The following is a 16,032-nucleotide window of genomic DNA, read 5'->3' as shown; positions in this document are numbered from 1 at the left end:
CCATAATCCAAAAATATATAGTACTAATGTTTAACTTAACCTAATTTTTGTATATACAAAAGGCCTATTTTTTGTTGATTGAACAGGGCTCATGTGAAAAATTAAAATCGACGGGACGCCACGCATACGCCATAACCATAAAAGACTTTTATATTTGTCTTAATTATATTTATATGTCGCATGTGAATTTCAACATACTCATGATTCTAACATATAATCCCTCCATACAAATTGACAAAATGAACCCTTATAATAGGACAACTTAAAATAATAATATGACAAATTATAATAGGACCGGTGAAGAATTATTCAACATCTCAACAAATTTATTTATTTATCTAGACTATATATAAATATATATAGAAGACATTGTTGTACATAGATTATTGTTCCTAGTAAGTCAATAACAATGTACGATTTGAGGACCGGGAACTTAGAAGGGCACAATGGGAAGACAAAAACATCAAGTTTGAAGAAAAATGGAAAAGGGACAAAAGAAACCTACTGGTCAATACTACTCATGATCAATGGGCCTGCCTATGTGGAATTTATATTACAAGTACTACTTAGCCAAAAACTTAATAAAAGCAACGAAAGCTTTCTAAACAACAATAATGATTAAGTAATAACTTATCATTAAGGATGAGTCAGGCTTAATCCTAGGCAAGGACACTGAGGTGGTGTCGCGTAGTGTCGTGTAACATGGTCGTCGATTTTGAAGAACGGCAGAAAAAAACTTGACAACCTGAGCTCTTATTATCAATTCAAGAGAATATTAAGTATTTCGAATAAATGCCCGGATTTTATATTTATTTCGAATTCGAATAAATTTGATCATTTAAACATAAGTTAAAGAATAAAACTATACAATCATTAAATGTCCACGTCGCAAAAAAAAAACTCACTCGTTAGTATGTCCACATCAAGGTTGGAGAACTCGGATTTCGAGAAGATCTCGGCATCTCAAAAAATCTCGAGGAGATCTCGGACGATGACTTACATTGACTTTTTAGTGTTTTTAGTTAAAACTAGTGAAATGACCCGTGGAATCACGGGTTTGTTTAAACGAAACAGTATAATGATATGTTTTAGGCATTAAGTGAACGTAAATTCTAAAGTCATTCAGTTTAATGACCCGTAGAACCACATAGTCCGACTAAGAAACTCGTCAGCTGAACATTTCATCAAACACCTAAAATGCATATTAAACAATCCACAACCAATCATATGAGATAATATTGGTTGTCATTTTATTTTAAAAGTGTAAATTAAAATATAAATTTAGAATTGGTTTACTTATGCCTAGCTTTTATACCTTCCCGTACTCAATTCAAAATAATTAATTAAAATAATTCAGACTTATTTAATTTTAATAATTAAAATAATTATTAATAAGATTTAATTTTAATTAATTAATAAGATTTAATTTTAATTTAAAATTATTTAGATTAATGACATCACTCACCATGTTTAAATTTTTTTCTTTTTCTTTTTGAATTTTTTTTTAACAAAGAAACTAGCTTAATAATAACATCATCATTATAGCATTTTAATATTAATATAGATTTATATATATAAATAAATATATGTATATTTATATACATTATTACGAGATTCTATAAATAGTCCGAGAAATGAGTGATAGAATCCGAGAAATTACGAGATTTTACGATAAAATCCAAGAAATGAGCAAGAAAACTCGAGAAATCATGGCTTTTATCAAGTTTAACCCCATTAACCGGGAAATCTCGGGAGATGGATATCTCGTCTCAGATGCCTTCTTAAAACGAGATTTCGGGGAGAAATAAAGAGATTTAGGTCCACATTACAATCATAAATTTTTTTCCTTCTTATATTGCAATTATATTTTTAGTACATTCACCTTCATTATGACTTGTATAGTTGCATTTGTATTTATTATATTATATTATATTATATTATATTATATTATATTATATTATATTATATTATATATTTGTTATATATATATATATATATATATATATATATATATATATATATATATATATATATATATATATATTAATGAAATTAATTGGCTTTTCAATATCCACGTCACAACACTCGCGGATATTTCAAAACCCCATAACCCGTGTCTATTGTCCTTTACCGGTGCAACGATTTGGCAAGCAATAGTTTAGGTCACTTCCTATTTTATTTGGAAGAATCATAATGAGCATGTATTTGGCAAAAATTCTCTTAGTGGACCTATGATAATCTCCGAATTCTAATCCAAAAGTTTTGAATGGATCAAGTCTCGTTGGAAGAAAGGTACTTTAGATTGGTAAAATTGGTTATTTAACCCAAAATATTTTGATGTTGATCGAGCCGCAAAAGTGGGAATAGGCTAATGTTTGGGTTTTTTTCACTCATTATTTCAATAGTTTCCCCTTTTGGTGATTAAACAAGACGATGGCCGTATACTTTGTCGTTGATTTCTCAACACTGTATCATCTATTTTCTCGGCTTGATCTCAAGTTCATTAGCCAATTGAAGAAAAAATTGAGATAATGAGTTTTTTCCCAACTCTCTTACCTAAATCGTGTCGGGTCTTTTCATTGTTTATTTTCATTCGTAATTATTTATTGTATATGTAAGGCTCGAGTCACTTGTGTAGTCTAGAGTTTTTGCTTGTATAGGCTCGTGATGTTTTATAGGAGCTTGTTGGAGTGTCCGCTTTGTAATCGTTGATGTTTGTTTTAATAAAAGTTTAATCTTTCAAAAAAAAAAAAAAATGGCTTTCCAAAAAAAAATTATTTGTTTGTATATTTTTGTAAATATAAGTTACGCATGATTAATATAATAAATGCAAGCATAAATTATGGAATATTGAATTGAATACAAAGTCAAATTCATTTTACCCTCTTTTTCTCCAAAATAAAAGAAAAAGGAAAAATAGGAAAACAGAAGCCCAAAACCCTCCTTTCACACACACACACACACACACACACACACACATAGATACAACCAACAGATACATACATACAGAGAGAGAGAGAAAGGGGGTGGGGTATTATTATGATTATGATGATGGAAAAGAAATGATGATGATTATGAAATATGATGATGATGAAGAAGAAAGAGGAGTTGGTGATATTATTACTTACTATCTAATAAATCTAAATAAATGTTGTTTCTAATATCAAACCCTGACCATGTTGAGGCAACTCATCAGTCAAGTTCAAGACCTCTTAGACCTCTCCGGTACTCCTCCGCCGCCGTATATCTTACGTCATCAACCGCCGACGATTCTCGAACAACCCCCGGAGCTTCCTAATAACAGGTGATTAATTAATCGATAACTGATTCTATTTTTTCACTTGTTAACCCTAGCTATTCACATATATTAATTGTTTATCTATTAATTAAAGTGTAATTCGTTGTTATTTGTGTTGATTCCAGCTCAAATTTGTTCCTTTTCGGGAATTATTGCTATGAATTGTGATGAAATTGTATGAAAGTGTGAATTTATAGCTATACGTATTATTTGAGATCGAATTAATTGTAGAATTTTTTTTTTCATTTTATTAAAATTGTTGCTATGAATTGTGACGAATTCAATTTATATCTATCTGTGTTATTGTAGATCAAATTAATAGTAGAATTAATAATGAAACATCGATTTTATTAGTTAGGGTTTTGTATAATGCTGTTGTTTTGTATTGAACTACATGAATTTTCAGTTATTGCTATCGTGTGTATCCGAGTACTTCTATATCATTTAACCCGGTATTTCTTGCTCACATGGCAGACATATAAAATGCCACGTCACTGGTTTACAACTAATATGAAGTCGGCTATATACAATAGTACTAATTCAAAGTTTGATACGTGCACAGAAGCTTTCGTAGTTGGATATGTATGATAGAATTATTTTTAAATTTGTGGCATTTTCAGACACTTCACCCTTCGAGGAAAAAAAATTAGTTCGTGTTTGTGTAGAAATGAATGGAAGTGTGATCGTTTAGCTTGTTTTTTTTTTGTTGTGTTTTATTTTTTTTGTGTGCTTTATTTACAGCGCATATGTTGTTATTTTCAAAATTTGTAACAGCTTGAAGCTGTAAGCTGCGAAAATGGTTTATGTTTATACCTTTTTTTTGGTGTGTCATGTGAGGATGTGTTAGGGTTCTGTAAGTATGTTAATGCGTTTCCAGAATGGATCTAGTTGTTTACAATCATATATGTTTTGTATCTTCATTTTGCCGCCTTACAAAATACGTTTACTTCCAAATATGCCAGATGATAATTACTTGCTTCCTTGTGTAGATTTTTTTTCATGTTTATATAAAGGTTTTCGGGTACCAGTATGTTTCTGTTTTCTTTTTGAATGCCTACTTAGTACTTAGCAGCAATAATGGTTATTTTTTAATTTCAACTGTATGTATATTACACTTTGGGAGCCTAAGAAACTATCTTGAAGATGAATGCTTCCCGTTACTCTATTAGGGAGCTGCCAATTTTAGGCAAGGTTATATATTTCGTTAGGTGGGGAGTAGTGTCGGAACCCTTGTTACGATCAGTAACAATTAATCAGCAAGTTGGGGAGTAATGGGGGATCAATTGGAAATGACTTTTCTATATATTTTAATTTTAATACAAATAATAAATCTCAAAATTATAGGTGTACCTATAAAATGGAACTATATACCTGAACATTAACTATTGTTGAATGGAGTGTAGGAGCATCATGTACAAAATAATAACTGCCCAAGTTTTCAGTGGACTCAAAACCCTAATTTAAAGTCATATTAATATGTTGACCAAGTTTGACTTTGATCTTTTATGATCGACTTTGACCGGTTAACCCTGAATATGAACGATTATCCCCAACTTTGACTGATTAATCCTTACATTGACCGAAATATTCCCGACATTGACTGGCGTTTACCACCGTTGACTGGCCTTTTAGCTTGATTAGGCCTAGTTGCTTCTCGGTAGCCCTAAATTCGATTAGTTGGGAATTAATCGCTGATTAATCCTGACTTTACAATCCTAAATTTAAGGTATACAGAAAGGGATATACAAGGATTACGAGTTTCGAAAAAAAACTATGGATGTTCCTTCTTAAAGCTTTTATATTTTGATTTGAGGATGACGGTATCGTTAATTATTTAAGCATATGCCTTACATCAGGGTTGTTAAGGTTGTAAATATTTTACGTTTTTACAATCTGCAAACGATCCTGGTCTTGCATTAGATCTTAAAACGATAGGATCTAATTAGGATCTTGATCCTATGCCGCTTCTGAGAATAAAGGGCTAATAGCCTTGTCATTTAATCAATTACTACACTTAAAATTAATTATTATTTCAACTAAAATAGTTTATTACATGAAAATTTATACTTTTAATAACAAATTTAGTAATCTAGATCTTTATAAAAAACTATTAAATCAAAGTTGTAGTGCTTAAACTATAAAAATAAAAATTAAGTTAACGTCGTGCTTTTGGTCTTTAGATGTATCATAACACACATGTATGAGACTATGGATTACTTAACTTTAAATGTTGTTTATCGTTGTAGATGGTGGCTTCTAAATCTTGAAGATAACCCTTCAGAAGATGACTGCTACAATTTCATGATGCGGGCAGGAAAGTTCAAAATGTTGGAGCTCGGAAAGGCTCCACCTGCAAAGAGAGCTCGAAAGGACCGAACCCGAGGAAAATTAACAGAAACATCAAATTCAACAGCAAATATGGAACCAGAAATATGGAAAGACTTACCAGAAGACTTATACGAAGCTGTCATTGCACGACTTCCCGTAGCCACCTTCTTCCGTTTCCGATCCGTTTGCCAAAAATGGAATTCATTACTAACTTCAAATAGCTTCTCGTTTCAATGCAGTCAAGTCCCTCGATCCCAACCCTGGTTTTATACCCGAACCCATGAAAATGTCAACACGGGTGCTTTGTATGACCCAGTTTCAAGAAAATGGCACCACCCTACGGTTCCTGCAGTACCTACAAAAATGATCATATTACCCGTTGCTTCTGCTGGTGGACTCGTGTGTTTTCTCGACATCGGACATAGAAGCTTCTACGTTTGTAACCCACTCACCCGATCATTTAAAGAGTTACAAGCGAGATCGGTCAAAGTCTGGTCAAGAGTGGCTGTTGGGATGACAATAAACGAGAAATCGGGTAGTGGGGCCTACCAGATCATGTGGGTTGGTTCTGACGGTGAGTACGAAGTTTACGACTCTACCAAAAGTACCTGGACATGTCCAGGTGTCATGCCAGCGTGTATCAAGCTCCCACTGTCTTTAAACTTTAGGTCACAACCTGTGACTGTTGACCAGTCAATGTACTTTTTAAGGTCAGATCCAGATGGGATTGTTTCATACAACATGGAAACCGGGACTTGGAAGCAATTTACAGTTCCAGCCCCTGCTCACCTGAGCGATCATACGCTGGCGGAGTGTGGCGGCAGGATAATGTTGGTGGGGTTGATAACGAAAAACGCCGCCACGTGTGTGTGTATATGGGAGCTTCAGAAGATGACTCTCTTGTGGAAGGAGGTTGACAGAATGCCAAATATATGGTGCTTAGAGTTTTATGGAAAGCACATTAAGATGTCGTGTTTGGGTAATACAGGATTACTCATGTTATCACTTCGGTCTAAAATGATGAATCGATTAGTTACTTATGACATCTTGAGAAAGGAATGGTTGAAAGTTCCCAACTGTGTGCTCCCACACAGTCGAAAACGACAATGGATTGCTTGTGGGACCGCGTTTTATCCGTGTCTGACCGCTAAGGCTTAGCATATTATTTTCAGTGTATGTGTAATATTGAATATGTTACATTAATTAATCTTCTTTGTATTGACTTGAACTTGTAATATTGGTGACATTTTATTTCTTTAGTCATAAGATATGTTTTATAATTTGACTGGTTTCTGCGGAAAAGATTAATCTGATAAAATAATAGAAGAGGTAATAATGAATTGAAGAAACAGTTGAAACAAAATGCGGGATCTTACTAATCTTGAGATGATTTTATTATATTGATCTCGAAATAGAAAAAATGATCATTGAAAATTGAAATTAGTTTCATCTTGAGAACTCGTTTCAGCATGTTGGAACTACCATACCAAATAAGGGTTTCCATCTCTTTAAGACCATTTTTAACCCTCCGTGAGTTTGCTTCCGTTAGATTACGTGGATGGCACTGACGAAAAGTAACGGAATTAACAAGTAGTTAGCTACTTAGTTAGGTTGGGCATGCGGCGTCAGTCAGGAAAGTGACGCGTTTCTTTGTATCCATGAGTTTTATATGCAACCAATCACACATTTTCAAGATTTAATAAATAAATATTTTTTATATTTAATTTATTTTTTCTCACTCCATTTACAATTAAATTTTACCACATCACTCTACCCAATATTTAACACAAAAAATTGACATAACGGTTAAAAAAATGTCAGTGCCATATCACATGCAGTTCTTATTTTTTGGCCAAAAAGTGCCAAATTGTCTGTGATAACACGGACACGGTTGAAAATGGTCTAATAGTTGTCGCAAACAGGCAGAATAACGAAAATTACAACTGAGACATAGGGTGAACACTCTCACCAATCAAGGCTTTAGAGGTGTTAAAATACCCACACTGCTCGAATTTACTAAGCCAATTATTACGTTGGGTTAATGGATTAAAATAGAAATCTAATCATGTGCAGGTAAGCAAGGTTAACCCGAAATTAGGAGGGATAGAAACCCACATGTAATTAATTTTTAAGTTGTAGTCTGTCACAAACTGGAACACATAAAAGTGAAATATAATAAAACTTGGTGATCAATGTTTAAAGTAATCGATCCATACCAGAAGATGATTTATAATGTAAGACGATAGAATAAGTGAAATAGACGTATCAAGCAAAAGATGAATCATTTAGGGTTTTATGTCTATGTTTTAAGTCATATATAGCAATATAGCAATCGCAATCGTAGCCCATTTCTTCAAATAATTAAACCTGAGCATTGACATAGTTTTTGTATCATATTTAAAACTGACTGTTACAGAATTCTATGAAAAAAGATTGAAAATAATCATTGGCCCATTCCATTTTGACCCAACCCTCTATATGTCCATTTGGCCACCTTTTGAACAAACTACCAAATCACACAAACACAATCACTATGAACTATTTGAACCAATAAACAATAAATAAACGTCATAATAATCAGATTCAATAAACCTCTAACACTAAACGTCCATCTAAGTATCTGAACTCCCCTGTACTCATTTGTGTTATTTTGACCACTGAATCAAGTTGTCAAAACTACCAATGTTACAGTTGTTCAGGCACATAATAATAAAATTAAAATAAAATAAAATATAACATGTAAGTACTCAAACGACTATATCCAGTATAAACGAGCCGCTCGACAAACTATTATGCACAGTGTCCAGCTTGCAATAATGCACACTCAACTCTCACATCCTTATTATTATCAGACACTCAACTTGACCAATTTCTTAGTCAAAATCAGCCTCTGCAAATTTCGGGTCAACTCAACAACAAAAAATTGCTACTTCATTACTGTTCATCATCGTCCAAGTTCACTACTTCCTTAGCATCTATTAAAACTGTTGTTGAGTCTTCATTACTGGTCAAATCAAAATCTTTGACATTTGATATAACTTGAACAAATTCATCATCATCAATGTTTTCTGGTTCCTGTAAATCTGCTATAACTTGAAGGAATTCATCAGGGGTGGCTGCGGGATCCAGCTCACAACACCCCTTTGGGGCATTGGGAGATTCTTGACCGATCAACATATACGATGGTATTCGATGAGAAAACCGAAATATTTCACCTTCTGGAATCATCCTTACTTGTTTCGGGTTTATTTGCCTGTGAAAAACTGTTTTAAACCCCGCAACTTTCACAAGCTGGGTAACACTAAAACCCGCTTCATAATCAAACTCATCGACTTCCACTATTTCATACTTGCATTTTACTTCAATAGGAGTTTCTTCGTTCCATTCGGGTGACCAGTGTCTATATAGAGCCCACACTTCTCCTTTTTGAGGGTAAATTTGTAAAATCCCATTTTCCAATTTTGTAAAATTAACAACTTTGTGTGAAAAACAATTAGTGTTGGAAACACTCTCATGTTTTCCTAATCTAAACTCACCAAATGCCGAATACATATTTAAATCGTCATTGGTTAAGGAATTAAGCCAGCATACCATTACTTTAAACGGGTCAACCGAATTGACCTTGTGGATCATCGCATAATGACGTGGCATCCCATCAATATCATCGTATGCAGCCCATATTTGCCCTTCTTTAAAACACGTTTCGCATCTTCCCTTATCAAAATTATGAAAATCCGGATCCTGTACATCGATCACAATTGGCTCCATAGATTTTTTTAGCGAGTCTTCATCTACCGGGAAATTTTTAATTTCATTTTCTTTTCTACAGCTAACCACGGTTCCTGAAATCAATTCGTGCAATTTTTTCCTGATTTCGTTTCTCGCCTTTTTAATTAACCGAGTGCGGATATCAATACTCGAGACGCTAACTTCTTCCTCTTTTTTTCTAACAGAATTTTGTAAACCAGACGATGAAACATTATGTGTTCTCTTCAAGTTTCTTTTCCTTCTTAAAGCCTCTTCTCGTTTAAGAGCTATCTGAGCTTCTTCTCTCTCTCTTTTGACTTTCGCATACGTCTCTTGAACCATAGTTGCAGCATTTGTGAACGGGCCCCATTGAAATGACGATTCCCCCTTTTGACTTATTGACCCGTGTCTTCCTGTACTTTTCATCTTTTTACTTTTGAAACCTTTAGTAGAAACCTTAGTATTTGGTGCTGCAGTCTCCATTGCCAAAAACGGTTCATGACAATTTGGGCACAAAAGATTTTGATGTAAATACATTCTCAAATACTCATACTGCATCTTGCATCCATGACACACAGTCCAAAATGTCTTCTGCATCTTCGGTTTATCAGTGGGACCCGTACTTGTCGTACCCCTATCCTTTGCTGCACCTTTTGTGCTTCTTGAAAAATTATAAAAACCGTTCTGCCCGCCATATTGAGTGGTGGTATTTTGCTTATAAGCTTTCGTATTCCGCCTTTGGTCATAAGCCGATCTTTTGGTTTTATCAGATAACAAACTCCATGCTTCTGAAATATACTTAAACGCACCATCGGCCCCTACAGATTTATTCTTATCAGGATGAAGAAATAAAGCTAGTTTTCGGTAATATTTCCTCACAGTATCGTCATCAGCTAACGGGTTTACGCCGAGTATCCCATAAAAATCTGATTCACCATTGATTTTATTTTCTGCAGCAATATAAATATCCAAAGTAGCTAGCATTTGAGAAATACCATCAAGTTCAGGATATAAACTTTGGGCCTTCAATGCAAATTTTTTTGCCCCGTTGATGTCTTTTGTAGAAAACTTACTCTCGGCTATTTCTTTCGCCCTTTTAGCTTCATCTCTATTGCACTCCATATTATGTTATTAGTCTTCTTTAAGGATTTACCACTTAAAAAAGTAATATCTTTTTGGCTAAGTCGGCAAAAAAGAATAAGTACTCAATTGGATCAGTCCTTTTTGTGCTTCTCCATTCAAACTACAACTAAAATTTAATTTACATTAATTCAGAATCATGAATGATGAAGTTCTTAAATAAGACTAAACCAAAGATTCTAGAAATCCAGTTTTAAATATTAAGTTGAAACAAGCAGAAAGATCGGGTCATATTATTCGTAACGAAAAACATTTACCATATCAAAGCTGGGAGTCGTAACAACTAAATTATTAAAAACTATGTCATATGTAATTCGCAAATCTCCAATTACGGACTGTTGTAAAGAGAATCAATTAACTGTACCTTAAACATAGAGCATTGTCTAATTAATGAACTAATATTATTAATTCTACTATTATAATAATAATAATAATTCTAGATCAGTGTTTGTGCTTATCTAAACCTAATAGAAGAACTATAATCGAACATAACATTGTTCTATATCACATATAAACATCTCGAAACTAAACATTGATTGATAATGTATTACAAAGATGTTTAAAAATTCAAATATTATCAAATGACAATATTCTATATATAAGCAAGTTCAATTGGCAGCATTCAATAAATCATCGCATAATCTAAGACAAGCCTGAGGCTAAATCATCACAAACCAGTACAAATCTAGATGAAACTAGGGTTTAATCCTTAATCTAAAAAGATATATAACATCGAATTAAGTTAGGGAATCATCGATCGCAGCCGCATAGAAGATCATAGAAACCCTAATTACTAGCAATTGATCGAAATAGCAATATAATTTACATGTATAGTGGCAAAATGAGGGTAAAAAAACGAACCGGAAGCGGAAAACTGGGTTAATTTTGGATTAACAGCAACAATCCTGCATCACTAGAAATAAATATTTTGAGTTTTAGCACCCTTTTTATTTGTTCACTCAAAACCTAAAGAACATTGTCCAATTGTTATAGCATATGTGATTATTATGTGATATGTCTATGTTTACACTTTAAAATTCTATCTCCTAAACTCAGCTCGAGTTAAATAATTTACGTCCTACTGACCATGGTTAAGTTTAACCTCGGGTAACTATGACATGGGTAACTTTACACTAAACCTAAAAATTACGATTATCATGCATTATATTGGTTAAAGGTTTGCGGTAAATTTGTTGTTGTTTTTTTTTAGACTTTTTTTTTTATCTTTGTTGCGAATGATGCTTGATTTAATGATGAATGGGCTTTTGGGTCGGGTCTTGAATTGACGTGTTTCACGTTTTAGTTTGTTTAGTAGCTGTTTATCGGTCATTTGATGCTTATTTTGTTTGTAATGTGGTTTTATTCAATGTTGGTTTATTTTTTTAATGGTTATGATGGTGCCATACTGTTTAGATCAGTCGCTTAAAAAGAAGAGTTAAGATTAAATTGTTGTGTACAATATACTCTACGTCAATTAGAAAATGGTATGTTTCATTTGTAATATTTAAGATTTTCTAATATTTTTAACGTAATTATATATTTTGAGCAAAAAAAAAAAAAAAAAAAAAAAAAAAAAAAAAAAAATTAAAATAAAAATAAAAAATGCTTGGATGATTTTCAGTTATGTTTAAAATTGACCCAGCATAATGAGAATCTATAGTATCTGAGCTACTTTGGGATAGGCCAAGGTTCAGAGCCCAATAGGCTTGTCTTTTGTACCATGAATCCCCCCAAAAAGTTAAGCCCAATATGCCTGTAACCAAATTTAACTTTCACACAAATATTCATTCAATAGTGTCTATAAAACACGTATAATCTTTTAAACGTTATTATTAAAGGGATTAGATATCACAAAATATGTTGACATAAGTAAATGAGATATCAACGGGAGTATTCAAATATAAAAAAGCGACTTGCTAGAAATTGTTCAGCAATTGCCGTATTGAATTTTAAACGCTGTCCAAATGTCCAATTAACGACACGACTTTTTATAAAATGTTCATTGAATCACCATGTAATGGAATCCAATGGTACCGACTTAAAATCGAGCTTTTTAGCGATTAATACATGATCTAAGATTAGCTCAAAAAATGTGCCTTGTGATTTTTTTTTTTTTTTTTTTTTTATTTTTCTGTGTTCACAAGCAAATAATAAACAAGATTTAATTAATTCAAGTGCACATAACTAATAACCTATTGTTATTTCTTAAAATTTGAACTTCAATGTACTCTAAATATATTAGTTATGAACACAAACAATAAAAACATGAAATAAATATGATTGATTATACAACTTTAAAATACCATCCCACACGTAAACGTTTGTTTTTTTTATATCTAGCACCATTTTAATAATAAAAGCCCATTACCAATATACTGAAAATGACAAATTTAGAGGTTTTTTTATTGTCATATTGATATTGATATTGATTGATATTGATAATGCAACAAGTTTTCACCCCTCAAAGCGTACTTAGCTTGAAGATGGGCAGTTGCTTTCATGTTTGGCTCTATAATATAAATATAACTAAATAGTATTAAATAAATACATTAAAAACACATACTTACCCTTTATTCATTATTGCCCCCATCACTAAGAATTGAGATCCTTGTCTTTTTTCCATATCCATTTTCGTCATTTTTTTGTTATTATTTTTGTCTCATATATATTGTTTCAAACAACACGTAACTAAATAGATAAATAATGTAATAAATATTCATATTTTTATTACTGTAAGGGTGACATGTATAGAACATCAGAACGACATTCAAGTGTTCACGATTTGGTGTAGATATAGCTCAAGATTCTTGACTTTTGTTTGTGTTTTATATATTTTACTGTAATAATAATAATAATAATAATAATAATAATAATAATAATAATAATAATAATAATAATAATAATAACACATACTTATAGTAATAATATATATTTTTGCTTTGGTCTTACAACCCTTGGTTTCTAAAATCAGAGATAATTTTGAGGTTTGTCTTCAGGTGTGGTATTTGGATGATGGCACTATTATTGGGGACACTTTGGTGGTGGGGAAGGTTTTGCATTTGATTATGGAGGATGGGCCTCGTTTTGGGCTACATCTCAACGTTGAAAAAACAGAAATTTTCTGGCCTACGGAGGACCCTCGCAGCAGGCAAGTAGGTGTCTTTCCTCCTAATATTGCTCGGCCTTTAAATGGTGTTAAGTTGCTGGGGGCCCCCGCAAGTTCCGATCCTGGTTTTAGTAGTGAACTGGTGATGCAAAGGGTGACTAAGTCCATTGCGCTTATGGATAAGGTTGCTAAGCTTGATGATCCTCAGTGTGAGTTGTTGTTGCTTAGGGCATGTACGGGAGTTTCTAAACTCTACTTTACCTTGCGTACTTGTCCTCCTAGTATATTAGAGGCGGCTCAACGCGCTTTCGATGGAGCCCTTCGATCTTCCTTGGAGCGTATTGTTACTGCTTCAGGGCCTGGGTTTGGTGATTGGCAGTGGCGGCTTGCCACCTTGCCATTTGCTTTTGGAGGGCTTGGTGTTTATTCGGCGGGAGATGTTAGTCATTATGCTTTTCTGGCTTCTCGGTTACAGACTGCTGGGTTGCAGACCAAGCTCCTACGTCATGCGGGTATTGTTGGTCTTGGTCATACTTTTGAAGATGCATTGGGTCTGTTTAATAATACGGTTGGGTTTGATATTTTAGGTAATCCGAGTGAGGTCGCTGCCCCAATACTCATGAAGAAATTGGCAGATGTTTATTTCACAAAGGTTACCGCTTCTGCAGAATCCACTTTTTCGTTATCTCCCCGACAATCGGCCTTATGGAAATCACAGCAGGGTGTTCACACCTCTGCTTGGCTAAGGGCAGTCCCTATTTTGGGGTTGGGTCAGACGATGAACGCAAAGACTTACCGATGTGTGTTGTGCTACCGGTTAGGTGTTCCATTGTTCTCTATCTCGACGGCATGCTCTGCCTGTTCAAGGGTTTTTACTGGGGATATTTTCGGGGATCACGCGGTGTCTTGTGCTGGTATGGTGGGTATTAAGCATCGACATAATATTGTTCGGGATTCCCTTGTTGATGTTTGTTATCGATCTGGGATTTCTGCGAGAAAGGAGGTTGACATTGGGTTGTCTGGAGGGAACGACAGGGCCCTCAGACCTGCAGATGTGTTACTTTATTCCTGGGATTGTGGTCGCGATGTCTGTGTTGACTTGACAGGGTCTTCTCCTTTGACACAGTCTGGGCTTTCTGACTTTGTCCCTGGACGTGCTGTGGTTGAGGCGGCTCGTCGGAAGCGGGTCAAGTACGAATCTTGCTGTCAGGCGATTGGTTATGGTTTCATTCCTTTCTCATTTTCTTCCCTTGGGGAATTAGAGAAGGAGGCTATTTCTTTGCTTAAGCGGGTTCAGAAGAGTTCGATGGCGCAAGATATTGGTGCCGGTGCTGCTGCTCATATTTTTACTAGGATAGGTTTTGCTATTGCTAGAGGTGTGGGGGCCCAGATTGTCTCTAGGCTTCCACTAATTTTTTGTAAGTTTTAAAACTTTTAAGTTTATTATTATTATTATAATAATAATAATAATAATAATAATAATAATAATAATAATAATAATAATAATAATAATAATAAGAAGAAGAAGAAGAAGCATGACTTTGTTCTTATTTTGTTTAAATTGCAACATAAAGCATGGAAAACGATACTACGTAACCAAGTGAATTTACGTAGAACATATGATATAATTAGAATTTACCAACGACATTGTAAGATACATAAAAAACTTGTACATGACAATTACGTTTGACTTAATGAAACAATTATTGAATTGTACAAACTTCTTAGGCACTTTAATACGGCCCTAAGGGTTGTCATTAAAATTTTTCTATCTAATTATACAAGGAGTTTTTTTTAAGCAAACATCAATTATATTGGTAATTAGATACTGTACAGATGGTTATAATACATTTAGGTACAAGAAAAAACAGTTACACAATTGCTTATCAGGAATATGAATAAGGAAATGAGTCTCCTATCATTTATTCAAATTTGAGCCCGCCAGTGAATTCTAGTCGATGCCAGTCTTGTAATTTGCAGCAAAATCATACACCTTCGGATTTAATAGCCATATACGCCATTCAAGCTCTCCTTTTTGCAACGGATAGATGAAGAAATTAATAACAAAACACACCAATACTTTATTCGATTCAACAGATCAATAGATCAACAATACAGTAGGTTTTAATCGAGGAACAAGGAATCAAAATTACACACACTTATAGTTGCAGAAACTATTAAACGAATTACAAGAATCAAAAATGAAAGAGATTGAAAACTAGATGAACAAGATGATGTAATAATATGAAAACTAGAGCAATCGGCTTAGAACACAAAAGGGACTCAAACCCTAATTGCTTGAACGATACAGCCACAGGAAACAATAAAATAATATATATAGGCGAAAAGAATGAAGGGATGACACATCTGGACCTCCAACTTTACTTCCCAAAAAGCACCAAACTTCTATTGT

General features: G+C 33.7%; 3 protein-coding genes across 4 annotated transcripts; 2 read left to right on the top strand and 1 right to left on the bottom strand.

The window, feature by feature from the left end:
* The first annotated feature begins 2,973 nt into the window (after positions 1 to 2,973).
* On the top strand, positions 2,974 to 6,909 carry LOC139844560 (F-box only protein 6-like). Its single transcript, XM_071834787.1, has 2 exons — positions 2,974 to 3,304; positions 5,545 to 6,909. Exons 1-2 carry the CDS (start codon positions 3,177 to 3,179, stop codon positions 6,782 to 6,784), a joined length of 1,368 nt encoding a protein of 455 aa, XP_071690888.1. The 5' UTR covers positions 2,974 to 3,176; the 3' UTR covers positions 6,785 to 6,909.
* A 1,271-nt stretch (positions 6,910 to 8,180) lies between these two features.
* LOC139844558 (uncharacterized) lies at positions 8,181 to 11,500 on the bottom strand. Of its 2 annotated transcripts, none has more exons than XM_071834785.1 (2): positions 11,375 to 11,500; positions 8,181 to 10,622 (listed from the first exon to the last, which is right to left on the bottom strand). In XM_071834785.1, the coding sequence occupies exon 2, from the start codon at positions 10,493 to 10,495 to the stop codon at positions 8,561 to 8,563; it is 1,935 nt and encodes a 644-aa protein (XP_071690886.1). In that variant the 5' UTR covers positions 10,496 to 10,622; positions 11,375 to 11,500; the 3' UTR covers positions 8,181 to 8,560. The 2 variants fall into 2 exon arrangements, with proteins under 2 accessions (XP_071690886.1, XP_071690887.1); XM_071834786.1 differs by having other exon boundaries at positions 8,181 to 10,616; positions 11,375 to 11,438.
* Positions 11,501 to 12,894: 1,394 nt separating this feature from the next.
* LOC139842332 (uncharacterized) lies at positions 12,895 to 15,521 on the top strand. Its single transcript, XM_071832482.1, has 4 exons — positions 12,895 to 12,909; positions 13,999 to 14,131; positions 14,207 to 14,995; positions 15,445 to 15,521. The coding sequence occupies exons 1-4, from the start codon at positions 12,895 to 12,897 to the stop codon at positions 15,519 to 15,521; spliced, it is 1,014 nt and encodes a 337-aa protein (XP_071688583.1).
* Positions 15,522 to 16,032: the final 511 nt, after the last annotated feature.

This window comes from Rutidosis leptorrhynchoides, chromosome 4 (genome assembly GCF_046630445.1).
Source record: "Rutidosis leptorrhynchoides isolate AG116_Rl617_1_P2 chromosome 4, CSIRO_AGI_Rlap_v1, whole genome shotgun sequence".
In the NCBI taxonomy this organism is placed as follows: domain Eukaryota; kingdom Viridiplantae; phylum Streptophyta; class Magnoliopsida; order Asterales; family Asteraceae; genus Rutidosis; species Rutidosis leptorrhynchoides.
Note: the sequence above shows the minus strand (reverse complement) of the source record. Positions and strands in the feature narration are given on the sequence as shown.

Coding starts and splice junctions, on each gene's coding strand:
- LOC139844558 (XM_071834785.1), bottom strand. CDS start 10,495: ATGGAGTGCAATAGAGATGAAGCTAAAAGGGCGAAAGAAATAGCCGAG.
- LOC139842332 (XM_071832482.1), top strand. Junction 14,132..14,206: donor CAAGCTCCTACGTCATGCGG/GTATTGTTGGTC, acceptor TTGATATTTTAG/GTAATCCGAGTGAGGTCGCT. Junction 14,996..15,444: donor AGGTTTTGCTATTGCTAGAG/GTGTGGGGGCCC, acceptor ATTGGTAATTAG/ATACTGTACAGATGGTTATA.
- LOC139844560 (XM_071834787.1), top strand. CDS start 3,177: ATGTTGAGGCAACTCATCAGTCAAGTTCAAGACCTCTTAGACCTCTCC. Junction 3,305..5,544: donor CCGGAGCTTCCTAATAACAG/GTGATTAATTAA, acceptor TTATCGTTGTAG/ATGGTGGCTTCTAAATCTTG.